At 42.9% G+C, this 17,885-nt stretch overlaps 1 protein-coding gene across 1 annotated transcript in view; it reads left to right on the top strand.

Moving 5' to 3' along the window:
• LOC115083340 (collagen alpha-1(XXI) chain-like) overlaps nt 1–17,885 on the top strand; it is a 178,615-nt gene that overhangs the window by 21,862 nt on the left and 138,868 nt on the right. Inside the window, exons 3-7 of the mRNA XM_029587142.1 lie at nt 577–1,137; nt 3,855–4,020; nt 4,665–4,890; nt 5,893–6,066; nt 10,653–10,730. Of these exons, the coding sequence (XP_029443002.1) occupies nt 577–1,137; nt 3,855–4,020; nt 4,665–4,890; nt 5,893–6,066; nt 10,653–10,730 (1,205 nt within the window). The remainder of the gene's footprint in view (nt 1–576; nt 1,138–3,854; nt 4,021–4,664; nt 4,891–5,892; nt 6,067–10,652; nt 10,731–17,885) is intronic.

Below are 17,885 nucleotides of genomic sequence, written 5' to 3'. Positions count from 1 at the left end.
AGAAGGATGTGCATACATCTATTACACTAACCACAATATAAAATATACAGTAGTTTGAAAAAGCATACTGTAAAGCACCTTTGTACATACTTTTTAAGAATATTTCATTATTAAAATATATATATTAAATACAGCCTGTTTTTCAAAAGCATTGACATGCTTAAAACCACATTTTACATGTATAATAAATGCACTTTAACCATGAAAGTGGGCTTTTGAAAATTGCTACAATATATTCCATTTAATTGGCCATAGGTTTTATCCATATTAAGTGCACTTAACACAGGTAATTGACTTTTCAAAATTGCTATGATAGTATATCACATATCACATTTATGCGCATAGCTCCTTTGAAAATTCAACTGCTTTTGTTTAAGTAACTAGTGGTAGTACATGACTTATTACAATTGGAAGTAATATCAACTCTTGAAAATAAGGAGGGTGTGCATGTGATCAAGTGCCAGTATATTTTCCCATAGGCTGCAATTATTCATTGACATAACTAAATATTGTACTATGTGCTATTACAACAGAGTTGCTGATCTGAACTAATCATATTCATAAATGTTTTGGCAGGATGCAGGACAGCTTTGAATGATTTAGTCTTCATCATTGATGGTTCCTGGAGTGTTGGAGATACAAATTTTGAGACCACCAAAAACTGGCTTGTTAACATGACCAGCGGCTTTGACATTGGGCCTTCGTACACACAAGTGGCTGTTATACAGTACAGTGATGCCCCACGCTTAGAGATATCGCTAGGGGAACATCTCACAAGTCAGGAGCTGATTGCTGCTCTCAAGACTATGGAATATTTAGGAGGAAATACGCAGACTGGACTTGCCATCCAATTTGCCAGAGAAAATGTTTTCCCCGTGTCAAAAAGAGCCAATGTGGCCAAGAAAAAAATTGCCATTGTGATTACAGATGGGAAATCCCAGGACTCTGTTGTGAATTCCTCAGTAGATGCCAGGACCCAGGGGATCATAATGTTTGCCGTGGGGGTTGGCTCTGATATAACATACTCTGAGCTTGTGGATATTGCCAACAAGCCTTCATCAGCTTATGTGTTCTACGCTGAAGATTACACTATGATAGAGCGAATAAAGGAAGCCATGCAGCAGAAATTATGTGAAGGTGAGGTGGGGCTTAAAGAATGCAGTCTGGCATTCATGTTTGACTTATGGGGATGTGTTGGAATAGGTTGGTTCCAAATGCTACTTCACTGGTTGCTTTGCCAGCCAATCATCACGTACCCTTTCATTTTCAGGTTACACCTTACTAGTGTCAAACAAAGCCATGGACGTGCACCTGCAGTTCTCCCTGTCTTTCTTGTCTGACATGACACACAGACTTGTAAAATACAGAGGGGCTTTGCTACCTAAGGTATTAAGGCAATCTCCCCCTTCTTTGGAAACAAGCTTTAGCTTTAACTGGGGATATAAATAAGGATATTGTCACAGCTAAGACTTCCATGTGGTATCTTTATCAAACAGGATATGTAATTATTGATGATGCATTACAGGACCTTAACATTCTTCTCCCAGCATCAACAAACATGGCCCTGCCACATGCTCATTGGTGCTCAGTCCTACCTCCCCCACCACTTGCGTCCATAGTCCATGCTGTGGCAAGTCCCTGCCTCTCAGACAGCTCCTCCCATGCTATTCTTTTCTCTTTTCCTCTGCATTCCTACTCTGCTTCTCTCTCAGGCTACTGAGGTTTGACTGTTGACACTCCTCCCTCTTCTACCTCCGTCTCCTTTCTGCTCTCCTCCTCCACCTTTTTTTCCCCTCAACTTTTAATTCCCTTTGCCACACTACTTCCACTCCAGTGCTCTTCCTCACACACCTTGCCCTCTCTTGTTTTTTTTCCACTCCTTGCACTCTCTTCAATGCTTGTCCTCCTAACCATACTTGCACCATGCCCATCCAGCTGTAGAGTTTCTCATCCCCTTACATAATTCATCTTTTCCATGTCACCATCTCTCTTACCTCTCTTGCAAACCCTAATGCAGAGGGAAAAAAATACAACTTGGTATAGACAGAGATCAATAGACAGACACCCACCCTCACAAGCATACCAAATGACAAAGACCAAACAATAGGAAAGGAGACAGTAAATGAAACAAGAAGCCCAAGACACTCCACTCACAACTTGAAATAAATTTCCTATCTCTCCTAAATCATAGCTGGGTTTAAAAAATGATTTGGAGCCATTTCTGGAAGCCAGGTGCCATTATTAACCAAGCAGATGTGGGACTTGCCACCTCTTAGTTCTGGAATGAACAACAGGGAAGGGATCTTACCATAAAGATCTGCCAGGTACTTCTGAGTGACCTGGATTGGCCACTGACGGAAATAGGATGTTGGTCTTGGACCATTCGTCTGAACCAGAATGGCACTTGTTATGTTATTATGTTCTTAGGGAGCAATAATCAAATTGCCTACATTGGTGCAAACACCACCAGTACTTTTGATTCGCAGGGTGTGCACCAATAATGAAAGCAAAACCATGCGTATAGTTTTGCTTTGATTACTGCCCTTGGGAAAAAGTACCCAGAGAGATTTTCATTTGCTGTTACTGCAGGTACTTTTTCCCTTGGGCACAATGTATGTAAATTTGAAAATTTATGTATGTCATTTATGAATGTTAATTCCCTCCCCCAGCCTAAACGCATCCTCGGGAACACATCCTGGCAATGCAGGTAAAACTTAACATGCGTTGTAGAACAATGCCCAGACGTTTACCTGCATCGAGGATGGGAAACTTCCAAAGAGCCTGTTTCCATGGGTAAGACACTGTTTTACTCACGGAAATGGCTGCAAAAATCACCCTGTTCAAAAATAGGGATGTGAATCATTTTTTGATGATTTAAAATATCGTCCGATATTTTTTAAATCGTCAAAAATCGTTAAAGAGTGCGATACAATAGAAATTCCCCCGATTTATCGTGAAAAATCGTTAATCGGGTTTGTGTCCACTAATGGGAATTATTTGAGGGGATGGCGGGAAAACCGGCACACCAAAACAACCCCTAAACCCCCCGACCCTTTAAAATGAATCCCTTACCTTCCTCCATCCTCCCAAACCTCCCCAAAACATTTTAAAATCACCTGGTGGACCAGTGGAAGCCCCAGGACCGATCACCCGCTCTCGGGCTGTCGGCTGCCACTAATAAAAATGGCGCCGATGGCCATTTGCCCTTACCATGTGACAGGGTATCCATGCCATTGGCCAGCCCCTGTCACATGGTAGGAGCACTGGATGGTCGGCACCATTTTTAAAGATGGTGCCGGCCATCCACTGGATGGCCCGCGCCATTTTTAAAGATGGCGCTGGCCATCCACTGGATGGCCCTCGCCATTTTTAAAGATGGCGCGGGCCACCCAGTGCTCCTACCATGTGACAGGGGCCGGCCAATGGCACGGATACCCTGCCACATGGTAAGGGCAAAAGGCCATCGGCGCCATTTTTATTAGTGCAGCTGACGGCCCGAGAGCGGGAGATTGCTCCCCGCGCCCCCCTGGACCACCAGGTGATTTTAAAACGTTTTGGGGGGGTTTGGGAGGGTGGGGGAAGCTAAGGGGTCAGGTTTAAAGGGTCGGGGTGGGTTTTTTGTTTATCGGATTGGGCGCAGCCGATAAACAAAAAACCAATCGGGCCGGACGATAAAAATTATAAGATTTGAATCGGAACCGGAACCGAACCGATTCCGGTTCCGATTCACATCTCTATTCAAAAATAGTATCTCCAGCCAGGTACCTTTCTTTTCAAACTTCTGCTATTGTAAACTAATTGAACGGCGCACAGTAAACCTTAGGGCTTGTAATGGTGTGTTCTTTCTTGCACAGAATCAGTATGCCCTACCAGAATCCCCGTAGCATCCCGTGACGAGAAGGGATTTGAGCTGCTGGTGGGGATGAGAATTGATCAGAAAGGCCAAGTTATCCCTGGGTCCCTGATTTCCGAAAAAGCCTACCTTCTGACATCTGATATTGACGTGACTGAACATACAAGGTATGACCGGCAAATATTATAAGGCAGAGTGAGGAATTGGAACCTTTCCTTGTTAAAAAATAAATAAATAAATAAAAAGTCTTACTCTAACATCTCATTGCCCCAATCCCCCCAAGATGGGGGGGGGGGGGGGGAGGAGGATAGGGGCAATGAGATGTTGCCTACTCATGCCCTGCTCATATTTTCACAAGGCTGCTTATGTTCGATCAGGAGGCTCTAGGGCGCTCAAGGAATGAGTAAGCGATGGAACTCAGGATCCTAACCTGGCAGAGGTCCTTGCTCATGCCAAATCAAATCAGTCCCAGCTCAAGTCCTGCTGAGGGAAGAGGTGGACAGGCCTCACAGCAGCAGAGACCTCATATACACGGCCGCCTGCCATGATGGAATGGGGCTGCTAGAAGAATGCAACCTTCTGAGAAGGAAAAAAAAATAAAGAAGAGCAAAAAGAAGGGAAAAAATTACATTTTAAAAAGCTAAATTTGTAGCTTGACTGATCTGATAGCGTTTTCTGCCAGTGCTTTCTTCCAGAGGAATATTGTTTGATATAAAGCATGATTCAATATCTTCTGTAAGTACATTTATAGCTTAGTATCTTACATTTTGGCCAGAGATTAGGAAGGAATGAATGCCTTTTGTTTCTGCAGGGCTGTATTTCCAGAAGGGCTTCCTCCTTCTTATGTTTTTGTGGCCACCCTGCGTTTAAAATCTCCTACCAACGATGACATATTCGACTTGTGGAGAATCTTGTCAAAGCAGGGGACAGTCCAGGCATCCGTAACCTTGAATGGAAAAGATAAATCTGTCGCCTTTACCACAGTTACAATGAAATCGAAGTCTCAGATTTTAAGCTTTAAGACTCCCCAGTTACAGGTAAGAAAGAACTTGATTTTTCAGCCTTTCACTAAATCACCTAACAACGAGGCACTTTCAGAGCAGGAGGGGATTTATGGGGAAATCCATCAGCATGTGGCGGGTTAGAAACCCCAATCAACTCTTACTTTCAGGCCGATTCAGTAAAGTCCACGGGAGAGCGGACGAACGCCCGCTCTCCCGTATTTAAATTAGGTGGTGCGGTAGAAATGAGCAAAAGGAGGCGCTAGGGACACTAGCGCGTCCCTAGCGCCTCCTTTTGACCCGGAGCGGCGGCTGTCAGCGGGTTTGACAGCCGACGCTCAATTTTGCTGGCGTCGGTTCTCGAGCCCGCTGACAGCCACGGGCTCAGAAACTGGACGCCGGCAAAATTGAGCGTCCAGTTTTCGACCCGACAGCCGCAGGCCCATTTTAATTTTTTTTTCTTTTTTTTTTACTTTTTTTATTCTTCAGGACCTCTGACTTAATATCGCCAGGATATTAAGTCGGAGGGTGCACAGAAAAGCAGTTTTTACTGCTTTTCTGTGCACTTTCCCAGTGCCGGCAGAAACTAGCGCCTACCTTTGGGTAGGCGTTAATTTCTGAAAGTAAAATGTGCAGCTTGGCTGCATATTTTACTTTCTGTATCGCGCAGGCATACCTAATAGGGCCATCAACATGCATTTTATGTTGAGGGCGCTATTAGGTGCCGCGGGTTGGACGCACGTTTTCCGCCCCTTACTGAACAAGGGGTAAGGGAAAACGCGCGTCCAAGGGCAGGTTAACAGTGCGCTCCATCGGAGCGCACTGTACTGTATCGGCCTGTTAGCAAGACATCAACTCATTGTCTCGAAGCAGAGCAGCTATTATTTATAGCTTTGTCTTATTTTGTGTATTTTTCAGTGGCATTTGAGGAGGTCCAATAATTCATAGCCCGGGGAAGCATGACTAAATTGAATGGTTGTGGTGGATGTCATTTTTCTTGTTCTTAACGATGTATTTTATTTGAACTTAATTTCCCAGGAGCTCTTTGATGAGAATTGGCACCAACTGAAACTCCTAGTTAAGGAAGAAGCTGTCAGTTTGTTTGTGGATGATGAGCTCATTCAGAGAAATCCGCTGGAAGAAACTGGACCAATTTACATTAATGGCAGAACTCAAGTGGCCAAGCAGGTGGCAACGGACACAACTGTTCCTGTATGTAAAAGGGGATTTAAAAAACAAATCTTTTCCTCTCATTAATAACATGTATTTGCACAGAGTGCCCCAAATAGGGAGATAAACTGTTATAAGTACATCTTTTCCCTTCTCTGGAGGCAAGCTGTCCCATTACGCACCTTAACTCACAAGCACTGGAATAGTCTCCATTAATAACGATGTGAAATATATATTTTTATGGTATTTGGAGACACTGAAGAGTGAAGCCTTGCTGTTTACTGCCTCCATGATATATCTTAAGATTTTTACAGTGCCATCTGTGATGCAAGAGAAAATCTGAACATATTCAGAATGGTTAATACATACTGTGAAGTCATTCTCAGACCTGGAAGGTTTCTGAATCACACCTCAGGAATCAAAGATTGTAATAATGTAGTGTGGCCACGTTAAGATTGTTCTAACCTGGCATGGGCAAACCAGATGTGATCTGGCTGGGATGTTCAGTTTAGACTGGATTAATTAACATTTTCCATCTTTTTCCAAGGAAGAAATAAACCTGCTCTGGCTTAAATGTGTCTAGCTTGCCGTGATGTATTCTATAAGTCAGCCTTGGCAGATCATAATATGAGTCAGTTTGAATTTTCTGAGCTTTGCCAAGCTCAACAAGTGGGGTTAGGGGGTTCGTCAAAAGATTTAATATGTCCTAAGTAACTCATCCACCAAAGCTATAATATATTTTTGTGGAGCAATCTTACAGCCAAGAGATGTCAAGTGAATATCAAGTTCATGAAATACCTTTGTCCCAGGTCATCAAGCGTAAACCTGATTTAGATTTTGGTGAATTACACTAAATGGATTCTAGCCAGCTCTTGACAAAAATTAGGCTGGAAAATCTGAACCATGCTTAGTCTGCTTCAGAAGTGGCTCAAATCGAAAACCCACTCCAGAGCTTGACTTCTTTGAGGACTTTGCATTTTCTCAGAATGGTGATTAGAAGTATTTAATATATAAGCTCACTGATGTTAGTTTTGCTCAAAATAAAAGATAATTGTGATTGGATGATTATATGTTGCCCTTTAAAGCAATAATTCTAAGCTTAGTTTTCCAGCCCTTAGGCTGCAGTCTACCACAAGAAAAGGTATAATTGATTACTTAATTAAGCAAGGCTGGACATAGATAAAACCTACTTATTGTTACATTTGGTGGCTTGTGGGATGGCCCTGCCTCACTCATCCAGATGCCTCCGAAGCCTTCCCACTGCTGAGATACCGCTCACAGACCAATGACACCAAGCGAGCCATGAGACGCCGCCATGCTGCCACACTCCCAGCTCCCTTTAGGTGCATGCGCGCCCAATGTTCACACCCTTACAGGGCCCGCAATGGAAAGGCTGCCACTGCGCCTTCAGATGACATCACTGGGCCCCTCCTACTAAAGGCTCCTTCAGAGGAGCATCAGACACCTCAGCAACAGGTCTCTTAATATGCCCTGTGCTTCAGTGCATGTTGCCTTCGTTCCTGTGTTTCAGAGTTTCCGTTCCTCTTCCTGTTCTTATGTTCCTATCTTGCTCTCGCCTTCCTGCCTTGTTCCTGAATTATTGTCTGCCTTGCTTTGCTCTTGCCTTGATCTATCCTTTACTGTCTTGCCCAGCTGTGCCCTAGCCATTGTTTTTGCCCTTCGCCTGGTCCTTGTCTTTGTCTTTTCTCTCCTTGTCTTCCCTCGGCTTGTGTTCCTGGATTTGGATCTTTGCTTGGATCTTTCCTTGATTGCTGTCTGGACCTGATCATTGCCTTGAATCTGACTATGCCCTGTCTGCTGCCTGCCCCAACCTCTGGCCTGTCCTTGGTACCTCCTGTCTGCCACCAGCCCTGACTTCAGTCTACCTTTGGACTCTCATCTGCCTGACCACCCTAGGGACCCTCCTAAGTCCTGCCAGACACCAGAACCTAAGGATTGAACCAGTGGGGGAAGGCGGCTGGTATATGTGAAGCTCCAGTTTATCCCACCAAAGGGCGTGTCCGCTAGCTGTCGGAATGGGCCTAGTAGGCTCAACTGCTAGGTTGAGCCAACCACACCACAGCACTAAGAGCCCACCGATACCAAGCTTCTTACACTTATGAATAAAGGGGGGGGGGGATAATTTTTATAGCAATTTTCACAAGTGAAAGCGTTTTACCCAAGGAAATTGACTATTTGAAAATTGCCCACCTTGAATGCCAGGAAAAGTATGTGTATAGTTCCACAACATACCTACTTTCACCCACATTGTAGCAGAAGTGTTACCAGAATGAGATCAGATCAGGGAAGGCAACAAAATGCATAGATTTTCATTTTCAAAATTATGTACGCTGTTTAGGTCAGAAAAGGTATCCACAGAAAAAGCAGTGCAAATATCTCTGGATTACCATAATTTCCTTCTGAAACAGGTATAAATTCCACAAGTAAAAAGTCCAGACAGCCTTTACAGCAATGTGGGCAATCTATCTATCTATCTATCTCTATATCTATCTCTATATCTATTTATCTCTATATCTGTTTATCTATCTCTGTATCTATCTCTATATCTAGTTATCTATTTATTTCTATATCTATCTTTATATCTATCTACTGTATATCATTGTTTCCCAAACCCCTCCTGGAGGCATGCCTAACCAATTGGGTTTTCTAGATATCCATAAAGAATATGCATGAGATAGATTTGCATACATTACAGACACGGGATGTGCAAATTTATCTCATGCATATTCATTGCAGCAATCCTGAAAACCCAACTGGATAGGTGTGCCTCCAGAAGTGAGTTGGGAAACCCTGATCTGTATCTATCTATCTAAATCTGTCTCTATATTTATCTATCTATATTATCTATCTATATCTCTGTCTTTATATCTATCTAAATCTAACTATATCTCTATATATCTATATATATCTCTATATATCCCATCCATTATAATTGATCAACCACAAAAAGACATCGCTGATCACAATCCACTTACACCCATTCTTAACAACCTCAAAAATACATCCTATGTAAGAGGCGTTCTTCTTGACAATCAACTGAACCTAAAAAGATTTGTAAATAATACAACCAAAGAATGCTTTTTCAAATTACAAGTTCTGAAAAAGTTAAAACCCTTACTACACGCCCATGACTTCCGTCTCGTCCTACAATCAATTATTCTCACCAAAATGGACTACTGCAACGCATTGCTACTTGATCTACCAGCCTCTACAATCAAACCCCTCCAGATGGTTCTAAATTCAGCAGCTAGGGTCCTGACCAATTCTAATAAAAGAGACCACATCTCGCCCATCCTCTACAATCTTCACTGGCTTCCAATTAAATTTAGAATCTTCTACAAAGTCATGACCCTTATTCACAAATCCATAAACAATATAGCTCCAATCGATCTTACACATCAACTACGCACCATCAAATCAACAAGACCTATCAGAAAAGCCTACCAAAACACCCTGGTCATCCCTCAAGCCAAAACTCCATTAAGGAATAGAGCTTTTTCCACCGCAAGCCCTTCTCTATGGAATTCACTTCCACTAGAACTAAGACAAGACCCCTCCCACCAGTCATTCAAGAAAAATCTGAAAACTTGGCTATTCAGTCAAGCATTTCCCTGACTACTCACAAGCAGCTTTCAATTTGTTATTTTTAGATCTGCCACGCTCTAAAATGCATATCTCCAGCTCCACCCTACTCCCCTCCTCTTCATTTTCTTTCCCACAATGGTTCAGTCGATGCACTCAAGCGAAAGTTAGTTTTCCAATGACTTCTGTTTCCAGCAAGACATCTATACATTTAGGAATAGGAATAATTCCTAATACCATGTTTGAGTTAGACATTGTCTTTTCGCTATCTATTTTTATTTCTTCTTCCTTTATAAAGGCTATTTAAAAGTTTTATTTAAAACATTAAGACATTTAGACATTTATAACTCAGTGTATTTGTCTAATATATTTCTCTATTTAACTTTTGTTTAAAAAGTTCTATTTATCTGTTTGTTCAAAAAGTTATTCGTTATATGTAATTGCTCCCAAGCAAACCTTTCAATAGTTCTCTGTAAACCGATTTGATTTGCATATAATGTAAGAAGACCGGTATATAAAAAACATAAATAAATAAATAAAATAAAATATATTTCTCTATCTATATTTCTCTATCTCTATATCTTTCTATATTTCTCTATCTCTATTTCTCTATCTCTATATCTTTCTCTATTTCTCTATTTCTCTATCTCTATTTCTCTATCTCTATATCTTTCTCTATTTCTCTATCGCTATTTCTCTATCTCTATATCTTTCTATATTGATAGATTTGGCTGTTTTTCCACCAGACCTTCCTGTTGCAGTTGTAGATGTGTGCTGCCCAAAACTTTGAAGTAACTTCACACCTTAAAACAAGTCTTCCCAAACCTGTCCTGGGGACCCCACAGCCAGTCGGATTTTCGGGATATCCGCAATGAATATGCATGAGATACATTTGCATACCATTGGGAAGCCCTGCCTTAAAACCACGTCGTAAAGCAAATTCTATGTTTAAAATGAATCGTGTAAACGTTCACTGTGTCTCCCAGACAGCAACTAATGTTCTGCTTCATTTCTACAACCCACAGTTAGAGATACAGAAACTGAGACTGTACTGCGATCCTCAGCAAAGTGACAGAGAAACCGCCTGTGAAATCTCCACTGTGGTGAGTCCTACCCCAGCCTCTGGACATAGAGCAGTCCTTGAGCAAACAGTACAAATGGTGGTGTTTCCGTGTGTAGGCATACTGTACTGATTAACTAAACAGATTATGTTGGTGAAATAAATAGCATGACAAGACAGTGCAAATTCTGGAAAGAGGGAAAACATCTGCAAGCCCGTCTTCTCAACAGGTCGATTTGGGATTATGATGCCAATGCTTTCATCAAAGTTGTCAGCAGCAGCAAGAATTAGCAGAAAATGTAACAAGCATATCACCCATTCAGGGCTGACCCTAAGGCAAGGCTTCCCAAACCTGTCCTGAGAACCCCACAGCCAGGGTTTTCTGAATATCCACAATGAATATGCATGAGATAAATTTCCATATCCTAGAGACTCAGTATATGCAAATTTATCTCATGTATAGTCATTGTAGATATGTGGAAAACCCAACTGGCTGTGGAGTCTCCAGGACAGATTTGGGAAGCCTTGCCCTAAGGAGTTGTGGGCCCAGGACAAACCAGCCAGAGTGGGGGCCCCCCCTGAGACTGAAAAGGGGGGGAGGCTTGTCCTGACCATCTGATACTAACTCACCACACTTCTCTCCACCACATGCACAGAACACATGACAGCCCTGGCTGTGGAGCCTGCTACTACTCTTCCCCCTTTTCCCTCCGACATCTGCCAGCACTCTTCTCCCCCTCCCATCCCCCTAAGACTCAGCTAGCACTCTCTTCACACCCTGAACTGACCCAGCCAGCACTCTCCTGCCCCTCCTCCAACAGATCCCAACCATCATTCTCTTTCAAACAGACTCTAACCAGCACTCTCCCTCCTCTCCCCCTACATACCCCAGCCAGCACTCTCGCAGACACCTGTTTGACTATGATTACTCAGCTGGAAAATGTTTGTAACTTTATCTCAGGAGATCCAAAGACATTGTCCCTTCCTCTGTGGGTTAAGGCAAGCACCCCTTTCATTCAGTGGCTGCTTGCTTCCAAAGTGTGGTTGATGAGAACGCATGCTTTTAAGTCCTGATATGCTGCTAACACTGCTTCTTCCAGTGTGCAGCTAACATGATATCTTCTTTCATACGACCAGCATGTACTGGTGACATTGCCTCTGTGTGCAGGGTCCCCCGAAATATAGGGCCCAGGGCCACTTCCCTGATTTCCTATGAGAATTTGTGAGCAGTGCTCTCCTCCTGCCGGTAGAAGCCTTTAATGGGCCCTGTTCCCTGCTGATCAGCCCTCCAAGCCCTATGGCTTGGAGGTCCTACTGGTAGCCATATTCCCTGCACTGCCACAGCTTAAAAGTCTGCCTCTCTGTGAGTACTGAGCCTCTGCTTAGACTCCTTCTATGTTCCTTGTTGTGTCCTCTGTTACTCCATTCGTGTTCCTAAGCTGGAATTGGCCCAAGTTTGTGGCCTTCTTGAACATAAGAACATGCCATACTGGGTCAGACCAAGGGTCTATCAAGCCCAGCATCCTGCTTCCAACAGTGGCCAATCCAGGCTACAAGTACCTGGCAAGTACCCAAAAACTAAGGGGCCGATTTTAAATATTACACGCGTGGGATTCATTTGTGCGCACTACCTGGTGCGCACAAATGTATACCCGATTTTATAACATGCGCGCGCAAGAGGGTGCACACATGTGCACCTTGTGCGTGCCGAGTCCGAGGGGAGCTCCAATGGCTTTCCCTATTCCCTCCAAGGTCGCTCCGAAATCGGAGCGACCTTGGAGGGAACTTTTTTTTCGGCCCCCCCCCCCCCCACCTTCCCCTATCTAACCCACCCCCCAGCCCTAACTAAATCCCCCCTACCTTTGTTTCAAAAGTTATGCCTGCCCAAGGCAGGCATAACTTGTACACGCCAGCCGGCTGTCAGTGACTTGGGAACGCCCTTCCCCGCCACCACGCCCCCGAATCGCCGTCGTGCCCCCGGCCCCGCCCATTTTTGAAAGCCCCGGGACATATGCGCGTCCTGGGGCTTGCGTGCGCCGCCGAGCCTATGCAAAGTATTTTCTATTCCTGTTTTTGTCTTGTATTTTGTTCTTATTTAGTCTTCTATTGATCTTAAGTCAAGGGATAGGAGGCAATGTTCTACTGTGGACTGAGAATTGGTTAAAAGATAGAAAACAGACAGTAGAGCTAAATGGAAAAAAAGACAGTGGAGCTTATTGGAAAAAAGGTGACTAGTGGAATGCCGCAGGGATCTGTGCTGGTACTACTGCTGTTTAACATATTTGTAAATGATCTAGAGATGGGAATAACAAATGAGATGATCAAATTTGTTGATGATACAAAATTATTTAAAGTTGTAAAATCACAAGAGGACAGTGAGAAATTGCAAGGGGACCTTCTGAGACTTGGGAGACTGGGCATCCAAATGGCAGATGGCATTTATGTGGACAAGTGCAAAGTGATTCACATAGAGAACAGGAACCCAATTATAATTACACGATGCAAGGTTTCACATTGGCAGTCACCACCCAGAAAAAAGATATAGGCATCATTGTGGATAATATATTGAAAGACTCTGCCCAGTGTGTCAGTAGCTAGGAAAGCAAATATAATGCTGGGGAGACAAGATGGCCGCTACCCGTGAAGCACGCTAAAGAGCTCTCTCTGTCTTTTCTTTTCCTGTGAGTTATATTTCCTTTAGTAATGCCTCATACAAAAAGGAAAGCGAAGATAAGGGAGATTTTAGTTTCTTCTCCCTTATCTGATGACCATCAGCCGCGGACCGAAAGCTTTTTTGTGGCCCCACCGACAACACCATTGTGACCTGCATTGGTCACTGTTAGAAACAGGATGCTGGGCTTTATGGACTTTTGGTCTGACCCAGCATGGCAAAACTTATGTTCTTATGTTTTGACATTCTGGTTCTGATTGTTTATTCTTTTTTGTTCTTGTATCCTGTCAAGACCCTAGCTTGTGGCCATCTGGTTTTGGTTCTTATATCCGTCTGCCCTGATTCTTATGGTGCATTCCCTGTCCGATGTCTATTTTGCAGACCCCCTTGTATTCTGTTTTTCCTGCAGTCTAGCCTGGCTCTTGTGGGTGCCCTTCTGTACCTGTTCTTCATGTGCATCTCTTGTTCCAAGTCCTGCTGGCCACCAGGACCTGAGAACTCAGACCAAGGGGAGGTGGCCAGTCCAGGCAGAAGAATCCTGGCTCTAGTCCAGTTCTTGTTCTGATCCAGATAATTGCACTGGTGTCAGGCTACTCCAGCTCCAGGGGTTATACCCACCGGCAGTTCCCACCATGACATTCCCCCTCCTCCTTAAGAACAAGCCATTTTCCACATGCCTTTGTTGTTAGACTAGTGGAATTACCCATCCAAAAAGAAGGCAGAAAATGATGGACACGGTGTGTGGTTTTACCGTGTCCATCATTTTCTGCCTTAGAGCACACTGACTTTCTCCCTTAGAGCACACTGACTTTTGACTCTTTTTCTGTCACAGCACTTGTACTTTCATCATATTTCTCCACAGCAGCATACATGCTCTCATCCTGCAACCTCGCAGAAAATGCACAAAATGACACAATCAGTTGTAAGTGGATTTATCCCTTAATTCACATTCCTGAGGGACACTTTTGGGTGGGATAACGAGAGTAAAGTCTAAGCTACCAAAATCCATCACCACATATCCTATAAAGTGAAGGCAAATATGCTTTTTTTGAGCATGACACACACATCTAGCAAATTATATGTACTGTGATTGCTGCTATGAAATTAAAATAAAAACATGTCTCCATTGCATGGAAACTTCAGAAAACCTAAAAAAAATGGCACAGAGTCCAGAATTTCCAATAAGCCAAGCTGTTATTTTATTCTGTTTCCGTACTTTTTGGAATGTTTATCTAAAAATTTGAAGGAAGAATGTTTAAAGAAAGAACTGTCACCTGCTCAGACCATAAATCGTGTGTTGGAGAAGCCAATAGCAAAAATAAAACCCACGTAATCAATCGAAAATGTTCTACTTTCAAGATTTTATCTAAAATATTAAAATGCAGTTAATTAATATTCTTTAAAACTGTCGCAAACCTGCAAATCTGAGCAGAAAGGAGTAACTGGTGAGAAGGAATGAACCTATGAAGAAAGCAATCATTATGGAGATGCACCAGGATCCAAGAGAAAAGGGAAAAAATTCCTATTTGATAAGGCTTTATACAAATCAGTGATATCACTGTTACCAATATGGACCTCTCCTTAGTAGCTGGAATGTGTGCTGAAGTGTAACATAAAGTCTTGGAAATAGAATACAAATATGATTGCATAGTATTGCTATTGACTTCCACAATACATGATTGCAGTCTCAGTTGATGATTGTTCTCCTCTGAAGCTGCAAAACCCTGGTTCAGAGCAGAATTCCAACCCTTAAATAATTCTTACATCTATGGGGTCAGTTTTCAAAGGGTCTAACTGCCTAATTTCCAGAGTTAGGTGGCTAGATCAATCCCTTTGAATATTAACTGAGTTGAGCAGCTAAATGTAGCTGCCTTGTTTTACTAAATGGTTGAATGTAGGCTTCAAAAGGTAGGCAGCCCTGGAGACGTTCCTGGGTTGGCGGGGGTGTGTGTGTGTGAGGGGATTTGGCCACCTAGTGCTGATTTTCAATGCTAAGCAACTAAGGGGGTCATTTTCTATAGCTTTCGCACGCGATAGCTAGATTGGGGCGGAGTCGGCGCAGAGTCGGCACTGGAAGGGGGGGAGTTGGGGCGGACGCAGCGAAGACATCGCTGATGGCGAAAAGGTAAGGCCCCTTATCGCCGCCAGTAACGCGCCCAATAGCACCACCTTTCAAGGCGCTATTGGTTTGCGAAAGCTGGCAGCGATGGCACCGCGGTGGTGTGATCGCTGCCGGCTTTCGCAGGCCCGCCCCCTCGGTACCGTGCGATTCACTAAGGCCTGCGATTTTAGAAAATCCAGGCCTAAGTTTAGCAGCCTAACTGTGACACACACTAGCAGCCAAATTTTGGTCACCTAAATTTAAGTTGATTTTCATCCACAACCAGTATTTACCCAACCCCAGCAAGCCAAAATTGCTAAAAATTCACCCCGTGTGCTAGATGCTTTCAAATGTAGACAAATGATAGGGAATAGAAAGACTAAATGCTAAAATATTAAATAATTATCAAACAAGAAAAAAAGTAGACAAGGAACCGTGTTTTCAAATGTGTGCGAAGCCAAAACTGGAGCAACGGATTAAGTTCTGCACTTACCTTGTGCAAAATACATGGTTTGTTTGAGTAAATAAATTGTGCATTGCTCAATAGATATGTGTGGACCTGGCAGAAATCCACCAGTTGTTGAAGCATTTGTCTTGCTTCCTCTCCAACAGCAACTCAAGAAAAAAATGCACCTTCTCAATTAGTATATTGCAGAGGTGGCCAACCCTGGTCCTCGAGACTCACAAACAGGCCCAGATTTTCGAGATCTCCACAATGGATATGCATGAGGGAGATTTGCATGCACTGCCTCCATCGTATACAAATCTATCTTATGCATATTCATTGTGGTTCTCGAGGACTGGAGTTGGCCACCCCTGGAATATTGCATCTATATCTGTATAATATTTCTTATCCCTTGCCAGTCTTGATATATGAAGTAAAATCTTATTTAAAATTTTTGTATTTTTACCCAAAATTCATGGGTTCAAAATACTTCTTTAGTTTAGGTGGATTATCTGGATAAAGGGGCAAAATTTGAGACCACAGCCCATTCCTATTCCCCGACAAATCCCATTGGTTCTGATCCAGTTCGTAAAGGGCCATTAAGGTGGTCTTTAAACTTTTTATGGTTCCATTCATGGCTTTTGTCCATTTTTGTAAATTCTACTTTAAGATTCTCCAAACTCCAACTAGTTGTGTTTGATGCCCATTTGCACTGAGGTCAGAATTTTAAGCCCTGCTGCTGTTGAAGCCCAGAAGGCATGTCGATGCATATTAGGGAGGGTGGTAATAGAGCAGACTTTTGTAATTCTATGAAACTATTTTTTTTTTTAGTAAGTAAAAAAAAAAGTGAAATGCTGAAGAAATTTGAAACAGGTTCAAATTTATCAAACTTTGGGTCTGATTTACTCTACATTCCCCCTCCCCACACACAGAATAGGAGAAAAGCCTTACTAAATCTGGTTCTGTCAGAAAATTGGTGAAAGGAGTCAAATTAATGCACTTCTAAATCTGAAGGAGTTGAGGCTTATGCTAAGTAAATTTCTCTATAGGTGTAGTCACATGTAATGGCTGGGGAATAGTTAAGGTCGCTAGGTGGAATTTAACAGAAAAGAGAAACCAAAAGGCTTAACAAATCCTGAATGTATATATTTACTATTTATACAGCTCAGTCAGTGGTTCAATTCTTCAGGAGCCCAATTGACTCTGGCACATGACACACAGAATTTTTACATTGTCGGTCCCTGTCTAATACATCAGATAATTTAGTAGTCTTGATGTTAACCAAGAAAAGTAAATGTACAAGGTCTTTCTTGGAATGAAGAAAGCAACATAAGAATTGTTATTTTTTTAGCTTCTACCAAAGATATAAAATAATCATGTAGTCTGAAAAAAAAAATCCTTGTTAGATTTTTTTAAAAACATGCGAGTCAGTGCAAATAGAAAATGTATTGATCCTCACAAATTTCTTATACCAGAAGCACAAAATACAGAAAAAAACATTTAGAGGTCAATATTAAAAGCCATTTAGATGGTTAACTCACAAGCTATCCATCTAAATGACAAATATCCATCTAACTTATAAGTTCTCCAACTCTAATATATCCATCTAACTCCAGGTTAGCCATTTAAGGCCTGGATTCATCATTCTTCGCAGAATGATGAATCCAGTGAAAACAGGGGTGGGGGGGGCGAAGAGGGGGCGGGCCTGCGAAAGCCCGCAGCCTTCGCACCATGGCGGTGCAATTTCGTTGGCTGCAGTGTGCCGGCTGCAAGCTTTCACACCAAATAGTGCCACCGTGAAAGGTGGTGCTATTGGGCGCGCTACTGGCGACGATAATGTTAGTAACATTATCGCCGCTAGCGAAGAAACCGCTGAGTCCGCCCCCTCGCCGCCCTGACTCCACCCCTCGCCGCCCCAATTCTGCCCCGACTCGAACTTGCATGCTATCGAATGTGAAAAGGGCCTGTAAAAATAACCCCA

The sequence above is a fragment of the Rhinatrema bivittatum genome, chromosome 2 (assembly GCF_901001135.1).
Source record: "Rhinatrema bivittatum chromosome 2, aRhiBiv1.1, whole genome shotgun sequence".
Taxonomy (NCBI): Eukaryota; Metazoa; Chordata; class Amphibia; order Gymnophiona; family Rhinatrematidae; genus Rhinatrema; species Rhinatrema bivittatum.
Note: the sequence above shows the minus strand (reverse complement) of the source record. Positions and strands in the feature narration are given on the sequence as shown.